This window comes from Melopsittacus undulatus, chromosome 2 (genome assembly GCF_012275295.1).
Source record: "Melopsittacus undulatus isolate bMelUnd1 chromosome 2, bMelUnd1.mat.Z, whole genome shotgun sequence".
NCBI lineage: Eukaryota > Metazoa > Chordata > Aves > Psittaciformes > Psittaculidae > Melopsittacus > Melopsittacus undulatus.
The window spans coordinates 89,087,606-89,109,769 of record NC_047528.1 but is presented as its reverse complement, the minus strand read 5'-3'; the positions used below and the strand labels follow the sequence as shown (position 1 = coordinate 89,109,769).

At 41.2% G+C, this 22,164-nt stretch overlaps 1 protein-coding gene across 1 annotated transcript; it reads right to left on the bottom strand.

Moving 5' to 3' along the window:
- Window positions 1-2,317: 2,317 nt before the first annotated feature.
- WDR4 (WD repeat domain 4) lies at window positions 2,318-22,154 on the bottom strand. Its single transcript, XM_005151814.4, has 11 exons — window positions 21,954-22,154; window positions 21,121-21,183; window positions 20,138-20,284; window positions 17,823-17,979; window positions 17,099-17,211; window positions 14,983-15,043; window positions 13,596-13,694; window positions 8,587-8,651; window positions 6,915-7,098; window positions 5,952-6,021; window positions 2,318-3,434 (listed from the first exon to the last, which is right to left on the bottom strand). The coding sequence occupies exons 1-11, from the start codon at window positions 22,127-22,129 to the stop codon at window positions 3,256-3,258; spliced, it is 1,314 nt and encodes a 437-aa protein (XP_005151871.4). The 5' UTR covers window positions 22,130-22,154; the 3' UTR covers window positions 2,318-3,255.
- Between the last annotated feature and the right edge of the window lie 10 nt (window positions 22,155-22,164).

The window sequence follows — 22,164 nt, the reverse complement described above, 5'->3', positions numbered from 1 at the left end:
CCTGCACTGCAAAGGCAGCTGGGGGAAAATACCCCTTGGGGATAGGAAACAACATGGCAGCCTCTTATCCTTTGGAAGTGTAACAATACCATCGTTCATGCTAAAACCCCATATAGGATCTGTGATCAGCGCAGTGACAGCAGTTACCTGTTCTGCCCTCAGAGGATTTTCCTCTTCTGTGACTAAATGATTTTTTTTATGCACATGGACTCATAACACACAACATCAAAGCTAATGAAGAGAAGGCAGGGCAAGGCAGAAACCTCTGCGGTGAGCGGGAGTGTCACAGGGAAGAGGCCCTGCAGGACAAGCATGCTACAGCCTCCAGCATCCTTCCCATGCTCAAGCAAGAGCAACAGAGCAATTCTTGGGACCAGCCCTCAAGATCTCTCAGGACATGGCTAAAATAATGATTTGATGACACAAGAGACCTGCCTTTATCTCATACCGCCATCTCAAAAACAGGGTCACCTCGTGACATGCAGAAATGATCCAGCACAAACTCAGGCTGCAGATTCCAACTTGTTCACAAATGTTGCAAGCTTCACACCGGGTAAAGAATAAGTTTTTCACCAACAGCTAGCGAAGAAATCCACGAGTCAGAGTGTTTTCCTCTGTCCTGTCCAGTTCACAAGCAGTGCAACCACCCTCCTGTTTTTGGCAACAGTACTACTGAACTTTTACACAACCAAACTCCTCACCTGGACAACCAGAAAGCCACACCTTGGCGATGCGGTTTCCTTAACTGCTTCCCCAGCTGCTTTCCCTAGAGCCACCTCTTAAATGAGATGAATACAAGAACCACAAAGTTTTAACAGCCACCATCATACAGCAGGTACCTCAATCTCCCAAGTCACCACTCCCACCCATATCATCAAGTATTTCAGATGGCAATTTCTCACCCCTTCTTGAGGACCCAGAAAAATATGCATCACCAATGTCATACCAATGTACTGTACCAGAGTCAAAAGGTTTTCACCTTGCATATGCAACCGTCCTTCACAAGACAAATTACAGGGTTCCTTAATTCTAGATTCTCATTAGCATGGGATGTAGGTTAACTACCAGGAAATCTGTTGAGCTCCATTACTGACTATTCAACGTCTTCTGTTGGAGGAGAGGCTACAAACTGTCAGCAGATGAAGCTCCAAGCCTCACATCTTCATTTTAGCTCCAAGTTTAAGCCTTTTACCACATTCACAGCCTAAATATAGAAAAGCATTTTCTCCATTTATTGACATCCCATATGTATGCATATCCAGTGATGCTCTGCAGAAATAATTGCTGCTAATTCAGCACAGCTAAGGACAGACACCACCTCCTTAGAGTAAGGGGGACACCATATGTATGAGAACATGATCATTAGCAGTACAAATCAGGACTATCCCAGCCAACTTCTGGGAAACAGCAAGGACTCCATATAGCACAAGAGCCTTCAGGCACTCAGATGGACCTCACACTAGGCTAGATCTTTGTCACGAGAGCCAGTAAGCCACTCCACCAGGCCAGCCTGGTGGTTCAGGCAGTCTCCTGAAAGACAGAAAGTCAGCTCAAAAACACCTGCTCCAATTATGTAAAGTCAGGTTTGTTTATCTCAGCACTCTCTAATAAAAGGTTATTGCAGCTGAGGGGGTAGAACTGCTCACCCACACATCCCCCCTTCTTCTTTGTCCAAGACCTAGTGTAATCCAAGAGCACTCAATTGTTTCAGTGATATCTGAACAAGTTGCTTCAGATCCCTGATAGGTGGATATTGAACAGAGGGGGCTGAACTGCTACACAAGATCAGAATCTTTGCGGCTATGACACTGCATTCTTGCATTATGTAACTATACACATAGTAGAAACTACTTCACATTTTATTCTTGTCAAGGCAGCTCCTGCCAGAATTAGGACTTTAAGAACCAAAACTGACAATACCACTCCTGACACCACAATTTTTGTCCAAAGAGAGCTTTGCCGAGGCAAGTTCTTTAATTAAATCACACCCTGGAGCTGAAGCACTGGCTCTGTACTAATGCACTCAACACTCTAATCTTAAGGGGGCGCTTTCAAACAGAAGGAATATGAAAATCCATGCGACATCCTACAGCATGAGAAAGATTCTCATCGCCTCTGAGACACACAATAAGGACAAGACTGCAATTTTGAGTGGACATAAACAGCAAGTTCCACTTCACTGCTGAACACCTGAAGTTCTCAAAATGAGTTACATCTCAATGTCTTCTAGAGTACCTAAAATTTGAGTACAGAATGCTTAAGTGTCCAGATACTCCACAGAGGACAGCTGTAAAGAGACCCAGAGAACTACTCATGGTTCACAGGTTAATTCTGAGTACTTTTAATGGATTGTACGGATTCCTAGGCCTGGTTTTATTAAGTACATTATATTCCATATAAACATGATGCCACCTGGTAGATGAATGCGTATCTTCTGCCCTGTGATGAAGCAACAAGTGATCCGATTAGGTTCCTACCGATAAAAAGATGTATTTCTTGGGTAATTGCGACATGAAAAAAAGCAGAATGCAGTCCAAATTTTGCTCACATGTCTCTCAAGTAATGTTCACAGACACACTAGGATCATATTGCAATAGAACGACATTCCAGTAACACAAAGTTGACGGACACATTTTACTTTCTGGGATATAAAAATCTATTTTCACACTTCCTCCTATAGAAATATGCCACAAGTGAAAAGCAATTAATTAGAAGCTAGACAGAATCCCTACCATATAAAAAGAAGGCAAAGGGTAAAAACAGCGATGATGATGTCTCAGCTAAAACCTTTCTTATACAGCAAGAATGTTTCCTACATTCCCTTTCCCATAGCCAAGTACACCAAGTTAGTTACATTAACTAACAGGCCTTTTAAATAGCATAAAAGAAAAAGCAAACAAAAAAAATCACATCAACTTTAATCAGCATAATTCCACCTGAAGAAGAAAGCCTGAACACAGTAGGCAAAAAGAAAATCCCGTTTCAAGGAAAATACTAGCTCAAGGATTTATATATCATGCATTAGAGATTCCTAGAAGTGAAGCGCTAACACCTGCATGCTGCTAGAAACTTAGGCATATCGTAAATGCATTATCTGCTGCAAGCAGGATATTGGGCTATCACGCTAACTGAAAACCCAAATCTGAATAAAAGGTTAAACCAGTCTTCTTCCATAATTCATCTTACATTTAAAAACAGTCCACAGTCAGATCAGTTCCTTTCAGCATGGCAAAAGTTGTAAGCCAACAAAGAGTATCATAGCGATGATTCTTCAGTCTTCGTCTTTTTTGCTTGTCCATTTGCACCATGTTGCAGATCCTGTCTTTTCTTTTTCTTCTGCTGTAACTTTTCCTCTTGCTTCTGTAGGTAGGTGTCCATGTCCTCAAATGAAGCCTTGTAGAGATTGCTGTAGTAGCTCTCTGCACCAACAAAACCTACAATCGGGCAAAGCAAGAACACAAGACAAGTGTTGATACCCTTAATTGTCTCATCAGCTACCTCCTGTACTGCAATTCTGGACACTGGCATTTCAACTCATTTACTGTGGTCCTATCCACTTACTTAAATACCAGCATTTACACTGTGTAAGCCTGGTTTGTGCTGATAAGCTTCTGTTTAGCATCCACACAGTCAAACCTAACCTTCACTTTTTGGCTAAAAAATTCACACACAGGCAAGCACCTGACATTGATGCAATGAGCGCACACAGCTCTCCTTACACATAGGACATCTGCAGACTTCACGACTTCTGTTTTTAAAACAACTGTTGTTGCATCTTATTAGACATCCCACTGAGCTGTTCACCAAGATCTAAGCACCGCAAAGGTGTGCACTACCTAACTGTGCTTCTCTCCTAGACTTCTCTCCATGAATATTAACTTAAAAGAAACCCAAAGAAGTGAGATTTCAAATAGTGATGTCCTACTGCACATATGCATTTTCTAAGCACTCACTCCAAGTTTTGTTACACCTTCCATAATTCAGTGTAATATTCATCATACCATCTCCAACACTGTTAAGTTTAAACAAGTTTAACACGGAGCTAACTGCTATTTAAATACCCCAATCAGATTGTTTCTGCAGAGAACCAAGAACTGGACTAGCTGGCTACGTCCAAATTTCTAAATGGTATCTGACAAAAGCCAGCAACCTCTAGGTCTCTCTGTATTTCTGCATTTTCCCACTTCCCAAAGTTCTTGATCTTAAACGATAAATGGAAGGAAATCCAGTATTTGCCAGGGTTCGGTCCTGAAGCTGGTGTGCTACTCCACAGTAATGTACCTGCAGCATCCCCTGCTTCTTGGTAGACAAACAAAACAACTTTCCCTTGCTGAAGCACGGCAAAGGGTATGCTTTTACTTTTGAGGGTCTTATGTAACCAATTTAGTTGTTGGCTTTTGGCCCTGGAATAAATTGTGTGCTGTCAGTCTGAACATCCATGCCACTCTCTCTTTGACCAGTCTACACTAAATCTTGCTCTGTCATTTTCTGACATCAGTTATTAGAGAATGTCAATCTGTTCAATATGTACTTCAAGACTGACCTATGTGTCATAAATCTACATAATCAGCAATCAGGTGAAACAAGTTTATAAAAGGACTATATGCAGGCATTTAAACTGGGTTAAACATGTAATGATCACTTTTTAAAACGAGTAGCTACCTTTTCAAGAACTAATTATGCAGTGGAATAAGTGCTCATCAAATGAGCCTCTCCTTACTAATTAATAATAATAGACAGTGTCATCTGAGCAGTAGTCTCCCTTTCCCAGCTGCAGATATAGCCAGCTACCACATTTTAGGGGAATTTGCTACACTGCCTCATTACGTTCAGAACCTTTTCCCCCCTGCCTGCTATTTTTACTTCTCTGTTGTAAGTATGAGGTCTCATTTTCACTCAAGACCTTATACTTCTAATTATCTACCTGGCTGTAACTAAGATGACTGCAACATCTACATGCAGACAGTCTCCTTTCCAAAGCAATACCTGACTTCCTCTTATATTCCAAAGGCTATACCAACTTAATGACAACTTAATGATAGCTACCCCCTAAGCCATCCAATACTAAATATTAAGGAGCCTTTACATTAGACTGCAAATTCCTGCAACTCTTCTATCTTTACATGTGACCAGAAAGAAAAGACCTTTTTTAAGGAAGGCTCCTAGTGTCCTAGCAAGGTACAGGAAAGAAATTTCAATTAATTAACTCTCAACACATAATGAGATATCCACTAGCACATGCTGCAACCTTTCTCTACCCTGCAGCCACCACTGCCATAATTTCAGCTTCTAAATAAAGTTAGGTGTTGTTTTGTTTGTTTTTTTTTAATACAAAAACCCCTAGAACCATAGGCTGCTTCTGAACTCGTATTTTTCTGCCAGAGACTGGGGGTGCGGCAGAAATCAAGAACAAAATGAATGAACCCTGATACCAAGCAATTTCATCTGTGATAGCATCCAGGGTCACACCCTCCAGCTACAGCAAGTTCCACATAATCTACCTTGCCAAGTTGGACCCAAATGGCCCATCTTTACAGGAAAGCTGCTCCTCCCATGGCTATTCCATTCTTACTATCTCCCCTGTACTTCTGATAAAGAGTCTTGCCAGGTAAGGACAAGATGACAAACAACAATATTTGATATTATAGCAGTAAGACTCCAGCTGCTCTGTCATACGGTGTTTACATACATCCCTGTGATAAGTTCTCTTTGCAAAACAGTTATAATGCTACAGTTCAGATCTAAATACCTATATCATCTTTGATAACAGTAACCTTAACACACTTCATGATCTGCACTAACCTCCATACCAGACAGACCTTGAAACTCAGAAAACTGACTGACTTCAACAGCCACCTGAACTGACCTGAACTGAACTCTCATCTTGCTCCTAGATTTTATGCTTATCTGTAAAAATTGCATTTCCTGGGCCTTTAGGCCAAATTTCTCACCTTCAAACACTGCCCAGTTGTCTTTAACGTATTTTGTCATCTTCTGTAATCCCTTGTCATCAGTTACAGCCTGGGAAAAGAAGGGGCACTGTTTATTATTCCCAAAGTACCATGCAATCTCGTTTCACAACACACTAAAAATGCAGCTCTCAGAGGATTAAAATGAAAAGGAAAGCAAGTGTAAACCCTCCAAGATCTCTTTTGGGCTCCTTTTTTTTAAGGACTGCAACAGAAAGTCCCAGTCTGAGAACATGTGTTCTGCTGAGGAAGCTTTGCAGCTTGAAGGAAAAGAAAATGGATTCCCATTTACTACTCTGTGAGGAAAAGGAATACCACAAGGAACACATAATGGTCAAAAAAACATACTTAGGAGGTTCATCTGAAACCACTTCACGACTATACCATAATTACCTAGGGACTTACAAAGCTAAAAAATGAGCTTCCAGTTGTTGAATAGGCTATTACAGAGAACTTGACTGCACATCCCTCAATTCTGACTCCCTGTTCTCAGTGAAAAAGGAATCCCCTTAATGGTCCCAGAATGCCTTGTCCCCAAAGGCAGGCATAGGGAATGCTGTGTGGAAAGCATTCCTAAGCAAACCAAAAAGGGATTTTGGGTTTTGTGGGGTTTTCTTTTAATATGCAGGTGTAGCACACAGAAAGCACAAGTAATGGTTGAAAGTGCGGAGTACAGTGGCTGACAACTGCTCTACTTGATCCTGCTACACCAGATGTTAGCTTTACCAGAGAAGAGACTAGTATTTGTAACAAGTCCTCAGCAGCTTTGCATTATATGCAGAAGAGAAGTAGTACGAGACGGGTATCTATGACTTTTACTCCATCTCGAGACATAGAGAAGTGTGCCACTTAGCTTTCACAGAACATAGTTTATTCCATTTTTGTTATGGCCTCGAGACAACACAAAACATTCAGGATGTTAGCATAAAAAAGAAGTGTATCCACCTTCCACTGTCCATCACATGGTCTGTACAATTGAAGAGGAGCTTCACTGTCTTCCTGCAACATCCATAGTTCTCCTGTTTCATCAAATGCAATGTCCCAACCTTTCTGCTTCAAAGAAATTTGCTGCTTGTAAACTAGCTGCCTGGCAACGGCATCAAGCTGGAAGACGTAGACTGTGGGAATACTTTTGAAAGGAAAAACTTAATTACGATTATTACTGAATCCACCTACAGCCCTTACTTGTACAGCAAACTACAAACACCCACTCTAATTCCAAACAGAGCTGAAGCAAGGCCATTAGGAATTGCAAAAAATATCCAAGCACTTCAAGTGCAGTTTGCTTACATATTTTAAGCAGAAGCTGTAAATACCTAACACATCAAATGTATTTTCAAGCATTATACGAATGAAAAGCAGTCAACTGTTTTTTCTTAGAGAGAAAAAAAAAAGTAGTACAGGGAATTTCATACGGTTTACTAAGGGTTTTTATGAGGAGTGCTGCATCATGGGCACAGCGGTCTACAGATGAGGCCTACTTGAAAGAATATGTAGCTCAGCACTAGCCATAACAAAGGAAAAGAAAAGGAACTGCATGCCCGGGAAGGGAGGAGAGAAAGAGAGGGACAGGAAACCTTGACATGGCTGAAGAACAGCCATGCACTCATCTCTACCTCTCCCCTCAGCACTCATTCCTCTAGCAGACACAGCCCCTATGTACAGTTTCCTGTCTCCCTCAGACAGGCCCCCAGTGTGCCAAGGCAGAACAGCTCAGCCCTCTCCCATGTGTTTTACCTGGTCCACATGACAGCACTGTTTAGAAATGCTGGGCCATGAAGCTGGAAATAAAAACCTGAGGCCCCTGGGCTAAGTGACATTGGCACAGACCTCAGCTGACATGGTTTCCCCTTCCAGGGCCAGTTTGTATGCCCATGGAGAAGGGAAGCAACTTAAGCTCCTCGCTCTAGCAAAGAGCAAATCCAGTGAGGGGACAGCTTGCCAATTTCATTGTACAAGCAACTCTGGCAATTGCTCCCTTTCCTGTTGGCAAGCTTTGTCAGGAAGAACAGCTTCCCTGGCAGGCTTAAGGTGCTGTGGAGAGGGGAAAAGGGCTTGTTCATCCCTGCAAGACATTTCCCTGCCAGCTTAAACCCTTCAGCTCCTGAGCACTCTCTTCTTATATAACACATACATTTGAACCCAAAAGTCAGTGCAGATGTCCCCCCCCAGTTTTAAACTAAAGCAACATTGAGGTTTTAAACAGAATGGCCAAACCCATTTATGGGAGCAGAATACAGTAGGAGAATTTTGGCCACTGCATCACCACAGCACTCTGAAAAAAATACAGGACACAAAACGCATGGGTCGAGCACAGAAACATAGGGAGACATCCTTAGCACAAACCAGGGCTCACATGCATCCTAGCCTTGCATTTCTTCTTTGAAGGAAAGGCATCACAAAGTCTGCAAAATTCAACTAAGCTGGGTAACCCTTGCACTCACCTCTGAACTCAGACCAGATACAATGAGGACTCGGAGACACGCCTGGGATGCCTGAAGATCCACAGTACCAAATACTGCAGGCTAGGGGAGAGTTAGAGCAGCCAACAGGGAAAGCTGCTCTTGCCTTTGCAAGAAGCTGCAACAATTTGACCCACTATTTCGTTTATTCTTACCAGTCTAATAGAACAGCAACAAAGCCACCTTGACAGCAGTAGGTTATTCTTGACACAGTGTATTTCTATTAGGAAAAGAAAAAGAAACATCCTTGTAAGTTAAGGCCATTTATGGGCAGAAAATTCACATTCCATTTCATGTCTTGCCCTTTAAAATTTAGCAGATGTATTAATTTACAGCAAGTAAACCAACATAATTACCTTTAAACTACAGTCAAGTATATTTTTGTACCAATGTTTGCTGTTTTATTAAGTTTTCCATACTTGTCCCTTCACAGCCATCCAAACAGAGGTCAAATGTAAAGGTTTTAGTAAGTACTCCTAATAGACAAGCTAAAAGTTGAACGAAAAGTATGCCACCCTCAAACATCCTCTCCTGCAATGCTAATGGCAAACCATCAATATTAAGCCTGCTCAGCCAGGATATCATACTAACAACTTAGAGATTATAAACATAGCCATTAGCTGCTTTAAAAAAAGGAGATAGTGATGCATAGCTAATATCCTTGCTGCATTGTCTCCTTTTTCAACATGTGTCTGGGAGAAGCCACACCACTTAACAGAAAACATGTTCTGAAGAACAAGACAAGACTGCCAGAGGCCATTTTCCTCATAAAAAAAATTAAAAAATAATTTAAAAAAAACACAAAAAAATCCCCCCCACAACAAGAATAAAAAAATACTGGCACCACGCTCCCAATTTAGAAGATACCTTGTTTTATCTGTCTGGAAGAGAATTAGAGAAAAATCTTTGCAGCACAAACCATCCTACTTGAAATATTCCGTAACTGATTTGAGGCTCCTTGAGTGGGAAGAACTTCAGAGGAGCAGGGAAACTGCAAGAAGATGCCCTAGGGTGCTTTTACAAAAGCGTCTGTTATATAATGTGAAAGACAAAACTGCAAAGGCAAAAGGCTGCTTCCCAAGTATATTTTAGAAGCAGCAATAGCCAGCGCTTCTGATTAGCATAATCATCCCACTAGAGACATAGTTAGCCATTCCCTATAGGGCAGGGAAAATACATGATCTTGATGCTCTGCTGGCAGAATTCAGATGCATCCTCAAGTCCCTCTCTTGACCCCTCACCTTTTTCCCTATTGTGACACTGGTCACTATACAGAACAGAACTTCTGTTTCATCTGCGTAAGTTGAGTTTGGGAATAAACATGGGATTTTATCCTCTGAGCTGCCAGCTGACATAGAGGCATTGTTAGGCTGTTTGTTTTGGAATGTTGCAATCAATGTAGGAAAGCAAAACAAGCTGTACAGCTCCCAAAATTAAAGTCAGCAAGTTTAATACCAGAAGCTATTTTGTCAACAGTACACAATACTACTAAAAGATAAACCAACTGCAGAAAAGCTAATTAATGGTATAAATATAGCTGTGTAACTATAAATATGCACTGTGGAACCCTAATTTTCATCTATATTTATATCATACCATGAGAAAAAAAAATAAAATCCATTGTGTCATACTATCTTAAGCAAGAACAGCAGCATGCACACACTTTTCACTCACACACTTGACTGCCTGTTTGGACAGAAGAGGAGCCCTTTATGAAAAACCTTATTAAAAGGGTGATGTTTCAGAGCTCTTGGGAAACACATGGGTCTAATCTCTTGCTACGCTGCAGAAATAGTAAGCTGTTAATCCATACTTAGCATAAGGACCCAGGACCCCTGTTTCACATGGACATAAAAAAAATTGATTACAGTTCCAAATGCCAGGTAAGATAAGTGGGCTGAATCAGAAAGGCTTTCTGTAGATCTAAATGTAGCTACTGCACTATGAAGCCATTTACACCACAGCTTTATGAGAAGTTATAGCTCTTACTGTAAATGACCAGTGGGTTCTTTAGGCATTTAAGGGAACAAACCAAGATAAATATATATAAACCTCAAACCTGAGGCAATTATTTCTCATAACAAAGCTCTACCTCTGTCTGTGTCATGACAAACACGCAGGGTAAATTCAGTGATGGGAACAGCCCACCTACACAGCTGAGTGCTTTGTCAGAGAGACAAAGGGTTCTGTGAACTTGAGGTACACAGCAGCTCTCCTCCACCCTCACTGGGGGAGAGAGAAGGAAGCTTTTTTGATTTGAACCAAGTGCTATTCACAGCTGGACAGAGACAAGAAAAGGCATTTTCTTTGCAAGCTCTTTCCTTTCCATGTGTGGGTAAGTCAACTATAAGCACAGTGAATGCAAGCCCCAGAGCAGTATCTTGTTCAAGGACAAGCCTATGAAATCAGTTAGGTTCAAGAAAAGATATAAGAGCTGTCTGTGATAAACAGATAAACAGCTCACTTGATACTCTCTGAACTTATTCAGCATTTATATGACACTTATCAGCCTGCCAACACATTAAAATTAACTTCTGGTATCAACTGTGAGAAGGGGTGACCCTATGAAAAATTAATGTACTGGACTACTGGATTCTGCAATTCATGTTTTGGACTTTAAACAAACTTCTTCTGTCAAGAGGACTGCATGAGGTGAAAGCTCCGAAGTGGGAAAAATATAGCACTATGGATTTAGAGAATTACTCCCATTCTAGTGGAAAAATGAACCGAGGATCTGCAATCCATCAACTGAAACCACTGCTACACTGCTCAAAAATACTCCTATGTTCCCCAAACAGACATATATTCATCATCTGCCAAGCAAAATAACCCACATTTATGTGCTCACATGACACACCATTGCTGGTGATTCCATTATCATTGTGCTTCAAGTTGTTTCAAGCTTCACTGCATTCACAGCAGTTATCAATGGTAAAAATGAAATGCAAAGCAAAATAAAAGAAACAAAACCCTTAAATCCCCATCTCATCTCTGGTTGCCAGTCATTTGCAGACAGCATGCTAATTACAACCTAAAAAGCGCTGACTCAAAGAGACTGTTCACTTAAATTCAGTCTAAAAATGTCACTCTAGGTTGTGAAGATGATCTTTGATACACCTGGATGCGTAGCACAACTGAATACTACCAAGAGACGTCATCTCTGGCATTTCTAGAACTATGATGCCAGCAAAACACAAGTGTTTCCCCTTTGGTCCTGTTGATCATAGGGAAATACACATTCATAGCTGTGTAGCGATACAACTCAAAGGTGGCAATGCACTACATTAAGGTTTAAATCTGTCATTTATTTACCTGTAATTGCTGAGACATGATGCCTGATCACTGTCCCAGGTATGTATGAATTCTAGAGGCCAACTGAGTCTCCTGCACTGCTCAAGCATCATGCAAATTTAGTGTCATCAGAGGCAGATTTTGGAATGCTTGTAAGAGTAGGCAATTAGCAGAATTTTGTAGATTAAAGCAACAGGCAAGCCTGAGGCTTCCAAGACCACTGTTAGGAGAGGCATATGGCAGTGGATAGAAGAACTGCAAAACACTGCAGGAATACAGTTTATTAACCGCTGTGTTATATTTATTAACCCATAGTTGTGGCTTTTCCCCTTCTGTCATTGCTTACTCACACCAAGGTAAAGATGCTAAACAGCGACTCTTCTAACAGTCAAAAAGCACTCCAAATTTCTATGAGAGACTCCATCATAAAGAGTATCCTATGGAAGGCACCTTATCAAGTGTGTTAAGAGACAAGGCAAGTATTATTAAACTACATTCAGAAGTCTTCAAGAACATTCTTAGAGAGGTGGAGATTATTTTTAAATCAATTCCTGCTTGCAGCAACAAAGTTTTTTTTTTCCTCTAACCTCTGTTTATCCAGTGTTACATTTGAGGTTTATTATATAGTTTAATATTATTTTTACAAACTTGTAAACAATGGAATTAGGATTCAGTGTGAGATCAAGCACTTAATTTACTATCTTACTAAATGCTAAGCTAGTGTAAGCAACACGTAGCATTTTTAAAATTAATACTAGGATTCCCCATTTCACAGCTATATCCTTACTAGTCCTTGATGATCCAGGAAAGGTAGAAGTCAAAGTATTTTAACATAAAACCATTTTTCCCTCCAACAGAAATGCCTTGCAACATTACTTCAGACATGGATTTAGCGGCTATCAAACCACGTTGTTTCAACAAAGCAGTGTCATTAGCTACTTTTGAACACAAAGATAAAACACTTTGGCTTTGAAACTCCCCAAGCTGCTTATTTCCAGAAGTAATTTTGTAGGTTTGCCTCAATCTTCATACTCCCATCTCCATTCAAATCCTCCTACACCCAGAACGTAAGAGGATACCAGCTATATGGGCTTGTCTCCTAATTTGGTACACCCCGTTTTTGGCTTGTGAAAAACATGAGCAGTACCTACTTCAAAGATTTAAAGCACCAGACTCAAGCCAATATGCTTTAAAGCACATCTGAGACAGAGACCTCTCATAAAAGAGGTGTGCTTTAAAATATACTTTCAAGTTCAGGAGCAGGTTAAATTGTCCATATAGATACTAACTTGAGTTCCTGCTAACAGGAACTCTAGGCCTCAAAGAAGATTCCCATTTTGAATGCTGTGACATAAGTAGCAGCTGCCTTTCCAGGCTTATGTACAGACAAAAGCTGCACATTATTACTCCCACACAAAGAGCAACTTGCTGATGTCTTCTGCACAGAAAAAAAAATGCTGGAATTGTCAGGTCTGTCCCTAGGGGTTTGGTCCTAGGGACAAGAATGAATGCTGTTTCACTGCTAATAGGGTTGTATGCCAGTTCATGTGACAAGAAAGAACAAAACCAAAGATCGAGTACTACCAGAACCACTGCTCACATTAGATTAGCATCCCAAATCACAGTAGCACCCCAAAGGCTGTATGATACCACTCATGCACAGGCTGCAAGCTGAGAAGAACTAAGAAGAGAGGGTGCTCAGTTTTCATGTAGAGCTCATATTAATTTTGGGCACCATCCAGCTTCAGAACAACCCAAAGGAATAAGCCCAGTGCTTTGTCTCCCAAACCTACCACCAGAAAAGAGGCACTCCTAACAAAATGCAACAAACGCATTTAGGAGTCATATAAATCACGAGGATAGCAGGGCATACCTGGTCAGTTTTGGTTGCCTCAGTCCCACAGATGCTACTTAGATGACAGCAATACACTTCTTCACCACTTTTGTATTCCCAGAGTCTCAGAGTTGAATCCTGGGCAGATGGAAGGGGACACAAGCATATTACTAACATCACCTCAGGCAAAGAGAGGCCGCTCATGGCCTTCAGCTACATCCTATTTCCCTGAAGAGCATCCCACATTAAGACCTCAAATTGCAAATAAAGCATTTTAATTAACATAATTATCCCCCTCTATTCTAAATTATTCAATCATGCTAACTTTAATTCTCCTTTTGAAGTGGAAATTGCACAGCTGGAGGAGTGCATTTTAAATCTGTCTCAAATAGCAAAGAAATACATGTGCTCAGCATTTTAATAGCAATTCTTCCAGGTTGCCCTTCTCTGCCCTTACTCTTGTTATCACCCGGATTCTCATTTGATTTAGTAATCTGCCAGAAAGAAGCTAACCACCTCTCTGGAAAAACAGTCCTCAAAGAGCATTTGCTAAGAATAAATACAGCCATAGACAGCACTAATGCCAGAGTTGTTTAAAGAATTATCACAGAATTAGAAGAACGAGAGACAAGAGCCATAGGGTAGCAAGAGCAGCAGCTGAAGCCAAATGCTAAGAATTACTACAACATTCACATCTTCACAAAAACATTGTTTCCTATGCAGTTTTGGTAGTCTGGGAAAACAAAGCACATTGTTTCCCTTCTTTTAGACCAACTCCATCTACTCACTCTGTACAGGTCTGGCATAACAGCAGAATGCCATCAATTTAAGAGCTGGGGAGAGGGAGGAAGGGCAGGAAACCCTTCTTCAGTCCTCATCCAAGCATTGTGTAGCACAGCACTACAATCCCTACACAACATGGATGCATTATGAGGACATACAGGCAAGAACATAATTTGAAGCAAGTTCCACAAAGGAAAGCAAGTGGGAGAGTTTAAAGGGAACAACTTTAGCATCTTAAAAGCTCTAAAAAATCTAAGGCCATTCATTCTCAAGACACTCAATCATGGCAGGCTGGTGTAATACCTATTCACTTCAAAGTTCTTTAATAGTCCAATGATTAAAGTTTGTGCTTCAAAGCAAGAATTAATGATGAAGAAACACTGAAGACTTTGTGATTTCTCCATTCCAGAGATCTTATGAAGGTAGCCTTGCTATAAGCACAGTAAATGGCTCTTATATTACCTACCAATAGAATGGTTAACACTGAACAGAAAGCTGAGAAAAGGAGAGGAGAGAGGTCATGCTGTAAATCACGGAAATTATTCCAAGTATCCCAAGGAACTAGGGGAAACACAAGCAAACTATGGTTTTAAAGTCTAAACTTAAAAGAAAAATACTTTTTTGAAGAAATTGCCATACATACCCCAGAAGCTGACAACAGCAGATCAGGATAGTTGGGTATTACAAATATTTTGCTTACAAACCTAAAGGGAAAGCAGTCAAAAGCTGAAATCTCTTGCATGATACTCTGGTCTTCAAACACACACAATAAATGACAACATCAATTTCAAAGAGAACCTTATAATAAACAGATTCTCCACATCAAGCTAACGAGGAGGAAGAAAAATTGTGTCTACAGTACTTAATACAATGTATATATACTACACATTCTACTGACTTTCTACTTAATAGAAAGAAGTATTTCCCCACCTGCCCTCAAGGAATTCACCTGACCTCCTCCCGCCTGAGAACATTGACATTTAGACCAAAAAAAAGTGACTGGAAACAGATTTACTTGGGTAGCATGTTCCCCTTTCTCTTTTCTATGTGAATACTTGTAAAAAAGGAGTCTCCATCTTCTTTGTAGAAACCCTTTAAGTACTGGAACATAGTGGTAAGGTCTCCCCCTGAGCCTTCTTTTCGCAAGGCTGAACAAATCCAGTTCTCTCAGACTTTCCTCATATGCAGGCTTCCCAGTCCTTTAATCATCTTTGTAGCCCTTCTCTGGACCCTCTCCAGCCTGTCCAAAGCAGGGTCCAAGTGGGGACCAAAACTGGACACAGTATTCCAGATGAAGCCTGACAAATGCTGAGTGAGATAATGACATCTTTATCTCTGCTGATGATGTAACCCAGCATCATGTTGGCTTTTAAAATACAACGGATTCTTTTAAAACACAATGATGATCCATACAAAACTGACTTGATCAAAGACTATTTAGGTCTTTAACATTAGTCTCTTGCTTTTATACTATGCCAGTTCTACAGGTTAGACTACAAAATGATCTTATTAAAATCAGACTGACACTCCAAATTAATCTGTATCCTAAATGCTTTATTAAAACATCTTGGTGGGCAAGTTTAGATAGGTTGCTACCCATATCTCAAGCTCCCCAGTCACACTGGCTTTCTTCCACTCCTGTTTCCGATACAGTGAGTGGACTGCACCATGTTGAATCATCTTATGTAAAAATGTGCCTAGGAGAGTGTTTTTATCCCCAAGTAACTCAGCAGCTCCACAAGCAGAATTAGGTACATTCTCCACCCTGTGCAGGGTCGTGCCTAATGGAAGGACCTTCACTTGAAGATGGAGAAGAAAGATCATCCTTCCCACTTTATACAGAGTGAACCATGCATTTTATTAGAACTGGCAACACAGCAGCACATCATATTTCTACAGGGCTATCCCTATGATCCATCTTCCACAAATCCTTCTACTTGGCTTTGAGTTTTTGCCCATAGCAATAGAACCAATCTCATAAAAAACACCACATTAAAAAGCACGATTCCTTGAATCTACTTTATGGGACCATTCTGCAGCCTCTAGCTCCCTGCAGTCTCATGTCCAGGCTGAAAGAGTGCTCTGCCTTTTCTATCGATACAGATGTGGTTTTATTGTATTACCACAGAACCTCCAAGTCTGACCTCAGCATTGAGATGCTATTAGTGTCTGTTCAAACCACAAATACTTCCTAAGATTTCCCTTCCTAAGACTGAAGGTAGGCTTTATCCTGAACTAACAATCTCCAGGCTCTGGAGTCTCTTATGGCCAGCAGGTCAAGGGAGATATCTGCCCACCTGCTCTGCTGAGTAGAGATTACTGGATACAGTAATTCCCAGTACAGTAGATTACTGGATACTGTAATCCCCACCTGGATTACTGTATCCAGCTCTAGAGTCCTTAACACAAGACATGGACCTGTTTGAGCAGATTCAGACTAGATAAAAGGAAGACATTTTTTATAATAAAAGTGGTGAAACACTGGAAGATTGCCCAGAAAGGTGGCACATGCCCCATTCCTGGAAACATTCAAAGCCAGGCTGGATGTGGTTCTGAGCAATCTGATCTAGCTCAAGATGTCCCTGCTCATTGCAGCATGGCTGGTTGATGACCATTAAAGGTCCCTTCCAATGCAAACCATTCCATAATTCTAACTCAGATCTAGCTATTGTTTAATATGATCTGACAAGACAATAATTTCACCAACTGACACACAGTGAAGAGCTGCATGCAGTAACCTTTGCACACAAGGAACTTACTCTCTGTGCCCCAGACAGAACGATACAATATAATAAGGAGCCTTTGCCAAGCTGATTCTGATCTTCTCATCTCTGTCTGCAGTTAAGATGTATCGGTCATCAGGACTCAGCGCCTGTTGGTGAAGGGAAGGAGAGATTTGGTGCCCAGTAGTTCAATGCTTGTTTTAATATAATTCTTCCTAACCAGAAGAAAAAACGATACACAATAAACTATCTGTTTCTTCTGACTCTGAATGGCAGGTGCAAACCTTAAGCCATGCTTTTGTACCGACAATGGAAGTACAAATACTATGATAGTGACTTTCTCATTTATTAAGACAAGTGACACTGACTACAATGTCCAGTGAAAGACACTAAGCTGCAACAGTACAGGTGGAAGTCCCACTAGATCTTAAAAAGAAACAAATTTACCACATTGAAGAGCTCAACCAACATGACAGACTGTGTGAATTTCCATATACCCATATATTCCCATCACCAAGTCTTCTGTGACTGCACCATGAAGACTTTTTGAACACTCACACTCCAAGAATACATAACCCTTTGGTAAGCCTGTTTCCTTACCAAACTCTGCAGACACAAACTCAGTATGAAGAAATACAAACCACACACTTCACTTATATAAAAAAGAGCTCCCAAATTTGGGACAAGAGCAACAGTGAAAGATCCGAACACAAGCAAGAATGAAGAATTGTACACTAACTACACAGACACACATACTTACAACATCCAGTAGCAGAGACAAGTGACCCAGCTCAAGTTTTCCATCTGCTTGGGGTTCTGTTATTGAGTAAGAATAGACATCACCAGACTTGTCCGCAACCAGAATCTTATCCTCTGCAGCTGTAATAACCAGGGAAGTGCATCTCCTGGTCACGCACCTGAAAGAAAAACAGCACAGTTTGAACAGCTCTGGATGACACCTACAGCAAGTCTGGATTCAGACCCAGTTAAATAGATTAAGAGATAAAAAGCTCTCAAATGCAACATTCTTGAAATGGCAGCAATGAGAATAATGTTAAGGGAGGGTATGGGCCAAAACAGCCCTTTTGAGACCTATACATGACTAAACTATGTACTAGCAAATACCAAAGGGGTGGGAATAAAAAGAGAGAGACCATTGAAACTGCATGCCTGCACTTTGTTTAGGTACTTTCTCAACTAAGCATTTTGTCTAGGCAGCCTGCCAGTACTCTACAGAAAGCTGGTAGACTTTCTTGCACTCTCCACAATAAAAATAAAAGTTAAACATGCAGAAAATAGAAGACAATGTAGCAGTTCTCCTAGTAAGTCCTTTGCAGCAAGACGTCTAGAAACTGTGCTGAAACTATTTCTCCAGTTGACAATTTTTACTATAAAAGGAAGCTTTCCTTTATGAGCCTCACAGGTTCTTCCTCCTTGCATCCAGTCACTGAGCCACAGTCTCAGGATACCTTGTCTAGGCAAAGCCCTGAACTTGAACACTAACTTCCCCTCATCACCTGCCAGTATCTTATAGTTCCAGGTAACAGTTTTCTTACAACTTTTCAGATAAATGTAAGAACCACGTATGTTAGAAAACAAGTTTTAAAAAAGGTTTAATCACTTAGTCTGAAGAATGTTTCTGCCACTTAACAGCTACTGTTAGTATTGTTATTTTTTTGCTTTCCATAACACCTCTTTTCCAAACCCCTCTATGTCTTTATGTGTTAACACAGGACTGCGGACACCAGGAATCATAAGGAATGAACATTTCTATTCACCTACTGTGAAATTTGGTGACCGCATGGAGGCAACAGAACAATACACTGTACTTCAGGTAGGAAGACAGAATTGTAATAGCTTTTAGTGACTGTTTATAAAGGGCCAAGGAGAAAACATATAGGACAAGAATGCCTACTGACACCTTCCAGGCTCAGGCAGCACAGTTTTAAAACAGGTTACCCTGCCAGCAAGAAAAAGTCTTGCACCAAGTTCCTTGTACTGCCTCTAATATTAAACACAAAGATTCTAAAGTTCCTCGTCTGAAACAAGCTGACTCCAAAAGCACCACATGGAAACCTTTATACAACTTGCCACAAAACACCAATGCAAGTTACATAGCTCAACTTTGTAATTCTTTTTTTCAATGCATAGACTTTTTTGCCTGTATTCCCAGTTTCCTAACAGGAGGTAATGATATTCACAAAAAATGCAGCTGTTTTCCTGATTGATCTTTCACCAGAAAACTGAAATATCAAGCAAATATCCAATGGTGTACTATTAGCAAGACATACGAGGCAGAGCAGCAGTGAAAACAGTAAGCAGAATGAACAGAAATTTGCCCTCTCTGGTTTTGTCAGTGATTATTTACTCACTGCAACATCGGTTAACCCACCAAAGGTCCATCATATACCCCACACACAGCCAAGCTGACAGAGACTCCGTTTTCTTTCACAACCAGGGCCTCACAGTTGTTAAGAGTTCACCAGAAACAGAGACATCATATGCTGAGGCACTTTCTCAGGAAGTCCTTCATGGTCCTCTTTAAAGACAATTGTCACAAGCAGCAGAAGAAAACTTGAAACCGGAGGACCTCTAGTGGACAGCTACAGACCGTCTTCAAAGAAGACAAGGACAACAATTGCAAGCATCTCTAAAGATTTCTCAAACTCCCCAAAATATTTCTTCCTCCAAATCAACAGAAATGGACAGTGCACTCATTAAACTTGTCAGTCACTCTTACAGGCCCACCCTAATGTTCACGAGGCTTATGTAAAGTTTCAGGTCTTAAAATGCAAACACTGTCTTTTCGAATAAGAAAAGAGACTATCCTTTCTTTGGCCAACAACATAAACATATGCAATCCCATTCTTGGTGTGGGGTATAGCACGCATCACTTCCTGACAGATACCCCTGAATTCTCAAAAAACACTAAATTTGTTTGAGCAAGTACAAGTTTAAAAAAAAGGAAGCTTCCTGATAATAAATGGCAACATCACAAGTATTACTATTTTATAACTCTAAATTAACCAGCCATAACTCTGTAACAAAGTGACACGCAACATCCTACTTCCTTACCTGATGCTAACACATTCCCAAGAAGGCTTCGTACAGAACAGAATCAGTCGTTTGTTGTCATCTGTTAAGGCAAAATAATCTCCTGACGGAGAGAAGGCAAAAGCTAGGATGTCATCAGTTCCTTTATCTGTCTGTTTTCCATCCTGCCTAATAGAGAGAAGAAGAACCAAAGCTCACAACCTGAGAGTTACTGAAATCCTTAAGAGAAGGTTGCTGTCACACCACCAAGAAGGAGCATGAGGAACAAAGTACAGCTATAAAAGTTTTATTTGTGGTTAAAATGTTGGACCAACTTCAACAGTAATGCAAGTTAAAAAACCAAGAAAAAGGAAACTGATACAAAGACTTAAGTCTGTACCGTTACCTACTAAAAAAACAAACAACACTCCCTAAAAATACAAACAATGAAACAAAACCAACACTCGGGTTTGTGCTATCAGATCTTTACACAAATTTCAGAGAAAACAGTGAAATTGGATAGAGGGAAAACAACATCCAGTGGTTGAACTTAAACCAGGAAAAACACTTTTTCCAGGGTTTGAAATCTCGTGACTTACAGAACAGACCTGAAGGATGAGTTATGTAACTGGTTTGTGGTTTTTTTTCTAACATATATGGCATAATAAAAAATGCAGCATTTTTCCACAGCTATCTTGAGTGAGAAGAGCCACACAGAATCATTGATTAAACTACTAGTGTTCCTCTAAACAAGAAAAAGGTGTAGCCACTCCTCTGGGATGGAAAAGAAACAAACAAACAAAAATAATATATATCCACCAGGGTTAGCAAAACCACCATCACCTGATAGAGGAGTCATGCCATTAATTTTTCTCATCTTATAATTTCGTCATCGTATTGTTTTTACCATTACTTCTATCATCTTACTGTTTTTATCATCTATCCTATTATTATATCATGATCACATAATCTCAGAAGATGCACCCTATAAGAAAACAGCAGATTACCTAAGCAGATTTTCTCACCCTTGATTTCCTAAGGTGGGCTTCTCCGCACTGACGCAATCGAACACAAAGAGACCATCATCACTGCAAACAAAAAAGAAAGACCTAAAACACTGAAACTAGAACAACCACGAGATTAACTATGTATAGCGCCAACTCTTTTGTAACACACTATTATTACTTTCCTATTTCCGCAACGTGCGGAAGTACCACCTTTGCCCAACAGTCTCCCAAAGAGCTACAGAAACAGAAGTTTAAAACCTTGGATTGCACACACATACCAAAAAGAAATTCTGAACTGCTGGCAAAGTAACCATGTATTCTGCATATTAGAGAGGTTTACGCTGGATATTATGAAAAACTGTTTAGAGGGAGGGTGCTCAGGCATTGGAACAGGCTTTCCAGGAAAGTGGTGGAATCACCGTCCCTGGAAGTGTTTAAAAACTGCAGATGAGGACCTTAGGGACACGGTTTAGTGGTGGTCTTGGCGGTCCTGGGGTAATGGCTGGACTTGATGACCTTAAAGGTGTCTTCCAACCTAGTTGATTCTATGTTACTTTCGTCAAACTCGACACATTTGCTACTAGCATTTACCCACCTGTGGGTGCACAATCGTGCCAGAAAACCGCCAAGACTATAAAGCTCAGAAGTGGCATTTCAGTAACAGCAAAGTCTGCCGAGGAGCGCCCCTGGCCGTGCAGGGCTCTCCCGAGCGGCAGCATCGGAACACCCTGCACTCTCCCACCACCTCCCCCGGCTGCCACCGGGGAAGGCCCCGCCACCCCCTGCAGCGGAGGTGCAGCGGGCCGGCAACTACTGCTCAGATCTGCGTCCCCCCAGGCCCCGACACTGACCCGGGCTCCCTGTACGGCGCCGCCAGGAGCTTCCCGCTGCCACTGATGGCCATCAGCGCCCCACGGAGCGCCAGCGCCGGGCCGGGCCTGCGCCGCCGACCCCCGTCGCCACGGCCACGGCCACGGCCACGGCCACGGCCACTGCCACCGCCACCGCAGCCGCCATCACCCTCCATGCGTCAACACTGCCACGTGCGGGGCGCAGAGTATG

What these genes read in the sequence shown, in the direction of transcription:
- WDR4 (XM_005151814.4), bottom strand. Translation starts at nt 22,129, where the DNA reads ATGGAGGGTGATGGCGGCTGCGGTGGCGGTGGCAGTGGCCGTGGCCGT. An exon ending in CCCACCTTAGGAAATCAAGG is followed by an intron (nt 20,285 to 21,120) that starts GTGAGAAAATCT and finishes TCTCTCTATTAG; the next exon opens with GCAGGATGGAAAACAGACAG. An exon ending in TGGGAATGTGTTAGCATCAG is followed by an intron (nt 17,980 to 20,137) that starts GTAAGGAAGTAG and finishes TTTTTCTTTCAG; the next exon opens with GTGCGTGACCAGGAGATGCA.